General features: G+C 46.2%; 1 protein-coding gene across 6 annotated transcripts in view; it reads right to left on the reverse strand.

Annotated features, from left to right (window-relative positions):
• The window catches only part of ADAMTS9 (ADAM metallopeptidase with thrombospondin type 1 motif 9), a 170,831-nt gene extending 169,972 nt beyond the window's left edge, over positions 1-859 (reverse strand). For 3 of the 6 annotated variants that reach the window (XR_010909137.1, XM_067463451.1, XM_067463450.1), the window contains exon 1: positions 587-858. Coding sequence is in view for 4 of the 6 variants with exons in the window: in XM_067463451.1 (XP_067319552.1) it covers positions 587-674 (88 nt within the window). In the remaining 2 variants the exon portion in view is untranslated. Of the gene's footprint in view, positions 1-586 lie in introns of all 6 variants that reach the window. The other 3 variants (XR_009630845.2, XM_060766423.2, XM_067463453.1) reach the window with 1 other exon arrangement.
• Between the last annotated feature and the right edge of the window lie 5,141 nt (positions 860-6,000).

Here is a 6,000-nt window from a genome sequence, read left to right on the forward strand (position 1 = left end):
CCATCAAAAGGTCTTTCCCCCCAGGCAGGGCAGACTGCACTTTTCAACTGTGCCTCCTTGCCAACATGGAAAAGTTTGCTGCTGACTTGAAATGCAAATGCCAAAGGGGAGGCCCACCAACGCATGGCACACAGTTCTTGGCTTCTTCAGCACTTTGGAGAACTAGTTTCCACTCTGGGCCCAAAACTTTCAGCTTACCTCGGGAGGCGGGGCCGCAAGGAGAGCGGGGAGGCTTGGGGCGCGTCTACACTTTGGAATGGACACAGTTTGGCACCACTTTGCCAGGGGACGGTGCTCTGGAATCCTGGCAGCGAGGCCAGCATGGTCATTTCGCCTTCTCTGCCACTAAAAGTCCAAGGATCCCACCGGTGTCAAAGTGACTCCACTTTACAGTGTAGATGCGCCCTTGGAGACAGCTTGCCATTTTCTCTTCCTCGAAGGAAGGAAGGAAGGAAGGAAGGAAGGAAGGAAGGAAGGAAGGAAGGAAGGGGGAAAGGGGGGCAAAGAAGTGCCAAACTTTCCCTCCAACTCAAGAATCCCCTTTGGGAGCTTTCCTGGTTGCAAAGCCACTGAGCCAGCCTCTTACCTTGTCCTTGCTGCTTCCTGCCGGCTCCTTCCAAGAAATCCTGCAGGAAAAGCGTGCTGAATCCCACCGCCCAGAAGACCAGCTGCATGGTGGTTGCAACCACCAAAAGAAGGAGAAGAAGTGCTTTCTCGTCTCCCCTTCCTTCGCCTTCGTGGGGAGGGGACAGGGAGGGCAGCTGGAGCCCAAACTTCAGAGACAGGGAGGGAGAGAGCTGTTCCTTCCCGGCTTGGCCCCCTCCTCCTCCTCCTCCTCCTCCTCCTCCTCCTCCTTCCTCCTCCCACACCTTCCCCTTCCCCTCCTCCTCCTCCTCCTCTTCCTCTCCCCGCAAGTTCACTTTCCCTTTATTCAACGTGAGGATCCCTCTCCTCCAGCTGGGCTCGTCCCGGGTTCGGCAGCGGCGACAACTGGATCGGGAGGAGCCGAGGGAAGCCGAGGAGGAGAGTCCGAGGCGCCCGCATAGTGCAGCCGGGCGCGCTTGGAGAGGCTGAGCTTCTTTTGGGGAGAGAGGTGAAGGGGCTGCCTTCCCTCCGCTCTTCCCCTCTCTCTTCCCTTCTCTCTCCCTCCCTCTCTCTCTCTCTCCCCCTCCCGGCCGGCCCGCTGGACTGGTCCCGAGGGCTTGGGAACTGGTTTAGGATACTGGAGGAGAGGGGCGGGCAGCCAAGGCGCCCCAGGTCCCGCCTCTCTGCCTTGGGAAGGAGGGAGGAAGGAGGGAGGAAGCGCACGGCCCGGGGGAAGGCAGCAGCTCCAACTCTCCTTGGGAGAGAGGGGCACCCTGCCTCACCCCACCAAGGCCTTCCCCTGGTTTAGTTCCTCTCCTCGCTCTGTCCTCTGGGGTGGAATATAGCCCAGGCTCCCCAAAACCAGTCGACTTGAAGAACTTTCTCCCTTGAGAGCTGCATCGACACCAGCTCACCAGTTCCCCAACTTTGGTTCTCCAGATGTTTGCCACATCAACGTCCAGAGTTCCTACCTGTTGGCCAAGCTAGGAGTTGGCCACCTGGGCTGCTAGGAGTTCCAGGTCCCAAACACCTGGGGGATCAAAGTTTGGGAACAATGGCTTCAAACTACAGGAAAGGAGATTCCACCTGAACTTTAGGGAGAACTTCCTTTTTTCTCAATAGTTTTTATTACATTTCCATTCATCTCTAAAATTCATATAATAATTTCTTCTCCTTTCCCTCATTGTGATGCCCGTTATGCTCCCCATATCTGAAGTCCTTCTTTGCTTTGTGATCCCACCAGAATCTCATTTCTAACATTAGGAGAACTTCCTAACAGTGAGAGCTGTTCAGCAGTGGGACTCTCTGCCCCAGAGTGTGGTGGAGGCTCCATCTTTGGAGGCTTTTAAACAGAGGCTGGATGGTCATCTGTTGGGGGTTCTTTGAAGGCGATTTTTCTGCTTCTTGACAGGAAGGTGGACTGGATGGCCCACGAGGTCCCTTCAACTCTGTGATTCTATGATTCCATAACAAGGGGCCATGGGAGTTTAAAGTGGTGCCAAACTGCATTCATTCTACAGTTTAGATCAGCAGTTCCCAAACTTTGATCCCCCAGGTGTTTGGAACCTGCTGATCTGCACTGTAGAATGAATGCAGCCTTTACTTATTTATCATGTCAGATGCAAGTAGAGGGTACAGTTAAAATGCATTTAAAGACACAGAGTATATTTTAAAAAGGACTTGACATTATACTAAATGTCCTCTGACCAAAAGCTGGCCACTTTGAGTGCCTCTGGTGTTGCTGTGAGAAGGTCCTCCATTGTGCATGTGGCAGGGCTCAGGTTGCATTGCAGCAGGTGGTCTGTGGTCTGTTCTTCTCCACACTCACATGCCATGGCCCCATTTCTTAAGGTTAGCTCTGCATCTTATGGTGCCAGAGTGCAGTCTGTTCAGCACCTTCCAGGTCGTCCACTCTTCTTTTTGCCCAGGAGGGAGTTTCTCATCTAGTCTCAGCCACTAATTGAGGTACTGGGTTTTCACCTGCCGCTTTAGGACTCTTGCTTGCTGAGGTGCTCCTGCGAGTATCTCTGTAAGTCTTAGCAAGCTGTTTCTTGATTTAAGGTGTTGGCATTCTGGCACATAACTGAACAGAGGATGGGCTGAAGATGTCAATGTCTTGGTCCGTTCATTGCTGGCTGCTATTTCCCAGCAAATGTCAGGTGGTGCGATATGAGCTAAACAGTGTAAATTCTCCAGTGGTGTGGGGTATAGACATCCTGTGGCATGTCTCATTCAGCGCCATATCCACTGTTTTAACATGGTGAGATGTTTTCCACCTGCCCATGCCTGCTCTACACTGTATAATGAATTCAGTTTGGCACTGCTAGAACTTCCAGGGCTCAATGCTATGGACTAAGGGCAGCTGTAGCTTTTTGAGGCACAAGTAATCTTTGTAGTGTAGGCTCAAATATAATCCCAGAGGCCTACAACCTCTCAAAAACATGACCCACCAGCATGAGTCTTGAAAAACTCACCCTTGAGAGAGAGAGAGAGAGAGGATGCGTCTACATCAGTGTTTCTCAACCTAGGGGTCGGGACCTCCGGGGGGAGGGGGTCATGAGATGGTGTCAGAGGGGTCACCAAAAATCATCAGAAAACACAGTATTTTCTGGTGGTCTTGGAGGTTCTGTGTGGGAAGTTTGGCCCAATTCTATCGTTGGTGGAGTTCAGAATGCTCTTTGATTGTAGGTGAACTATAAATCCCAGCAACTGCAGCTCGCAAGTGACAAAATCAACCCCCCCCCCAACCCCACCAGAATTCTAATTTGGGTATTTGTGCCAAATTGGGTTTAGTAAATGAAAATACATCCTGCATATCGGATATTTACATTACGATTCATAACAGTAGCAAAATTACAGTTATGAAATAGCAATGTAAATAATTTTATGGTTGGGGGTCACCACAGCATGAGGAACTGTATTAAGGAGTCATGACATTACGAAGGTTGAAAACCATTGATCTACGTTGTAGAATGAACACAGTTTGGCCCACTTTAACTGCTACGAAATGATGGAGTTATAGCTTGGTAATGCACCAGTACATTCTGTTGTGTAGGGGCAAATAATATCCCAAAGACCGACTTCAGCCCCCAGCATGTGTCCAACTTGAAGAATTTTCTCCCTGAGAGAGAGGCTGCATTTATACTGTGGAATGGGTGCAGCTTGGCACCATTTGAACTGCCAGGGGTCAATGTTATGGAATCATGGAGGTTGGAGTTTTATATAGCACAAGTAGCCTCTGTCTTGTAGGGTCAAATATAATCCCAGAGACCTTTAACTTCTTCAAAATTTGAGCCACCGTCATGATGCATCTGCCTTGAAAAATTTTCTTCCTTAAGCATGGATTGGGGAGAGTTCTCTTAATAGTTGGAATGGGCTACATGGTCGCCCAGGATAGAATCAAATCCCCCAAAAGTAGTCAATGTGGCATTTTGTGTGGGTGCGTATGGTTTCCTTTGTGTGTACCCCATCTTCTTCTTTTCCCAGTGGTGCCACTTGAGGTACATCTACATAGGCCACTTAGGTTGGTGTGAAACCAGCAGTGAAACAAAATGATTATCTGTGAGGTCCTGATTTAAGGTCTAGGTGTGCTTACAGGGTATATCTACACTGTAGATTTAATGCAGTTTAACACCACTTTAATTGCTGTTGCTCAGGATTATGGATGCACATGAGATACCAGCACTTTTTGACACTGGAAAAATAAAGATTTTGTAAAAACCATATTCATAGCATTCAGTCATGGCAGTTTAAGTAGTATCAAATGGCCTTTAACCAGTTCAAGGATCTGCAGTATCTTCAGTTTATCAAACCGTGGCTCTTAATCAGTTTCACCATGTGATGTGGTTTACACTTAGGCACACTGATGCACATTACAGGCTCTGTTTTGGAATATCCCCTAATGTTGCTTATCCCAGTTTAAAGCCCTTTAATGTGCTTTGCTGCATATTTTCACTGTGTATAATTTAAACACTACACTGCCAAGCTGCCTTCAAACTGCATTAAGTGGTCAGTGTAGATGTGCCCCAGGGTTGGTATCATCATGGTGTTACCCCATGGGCCTCCTCTGTATCAAACCATACATATAGAATCCTTAGTAATGTTTCATATGCTGATGTTACACATAAATCATAATCCCCATACATCACTGGATGTAATGACACAATACAAAACCAGAAGCAACAATAAAATCAATTGTTTGAAGTGCATGCAGACAAAACCATGTGATTGAAAGCATTGTATTGGGATAATAACCATAGCTGTGACCAGAGATCATGTGCACTAGAAGATTCAAGAAGTAAATCAGCATAGAGTTTTAGCCTTTTAGGCATATTGATAAAGTATATCTATTTTTGTGATTGTAGTTGGGTACATGGATAGTTTATATTTTGAAAATAATCCGTTTCTTCTACAGCCCACTAGAGATACCATTGCCCTCCCTTTTGGAAAGATTAGACTACCCACATCGGTGTAATTTCTTCTTCTGTAAATGAGAAGTGACTTCCAGGCTTTGGAGCTGTGAGGCAGCAGCCAGCAAAATTTGTCCAGATTTATCCTTCCGTGGATTAAGAGTTAATCTGAAACGATCAAGCACTTTATTAATACTTTATGGAGTGTGAAAACCCATTGTTGTTCTTGCTGAGCCGGGACTCTGCTGCACCAAGCAAAAGGCAGCAAGAATGGGTTGAAACTACCATTTATATTTACACTAACTGCAGATAATATTACAGATAAAACATTGGCTTTCCCTCATAAGTGAGATACCTTTTTGGAAAATCATAGAATCAGAGAGTTGGAAGAGACCTCAAGGGCCATCCAGTCCAACCCCCTGCCAGGAAGCAGGAAAATTACATTCAAAGCACTTCCAACAGATGGCCATCCAGCTTCTGTTTTAATAGCCTCCAAAGGAGTGACCACCAAAATATCATGTTTATTTCAGTTAGAGAGCTGCTCTTGTTTCCTCCAAAAAGAAACCTAATTAATTCCAACACAGCTTTCTTCTGTAATAATTTAATCACATCTAATTTTACCAGGATTAAACCCATCTTACAAATAATTTCTGGATTTTGTGGTATTAGTAGAAATGTTTCAATGTCTTCCTTGCTCTTTTTTTCCTTCTTGGAAAGTCAAACTCTTGCATTGTCTTGACATCTTTTAATTTTAAAAAGTAGTAAGAATTTAGTAAGACTTCTTTGTAATTTTTGTTTCACAATGCTTGCCCATTCTTACAGTAAAAAGGTGAGAAACACTGAACATAAATATAACAAGAAGATAGTCTCAGGACAATATTAACCTCCCATCTTTTCATGAATCTTACTTTGGGAGAAAGGCAGGATAGTAAATATATAAATATGGCTTGCTCTGGTTATCTGCTTGGCACAATATATCTGGCTCCATCAGCTAGTTCTACCACCA

The sequence above is a fragment of the Anolis sagrei genome, chromosome 2 (assembly GCF_037176765.1).
Source record: "Anolis sagrei isolate rAnoSag1 chromosome 2, rAnoSag1.mat, whole genome shotgun sequence".
Lineage (NCBI taxonomy): Eukaryota > Metazoa > Chordata > Lepidosauria > Squamata > Dactyloidae > Anolis > Anolis sagrei.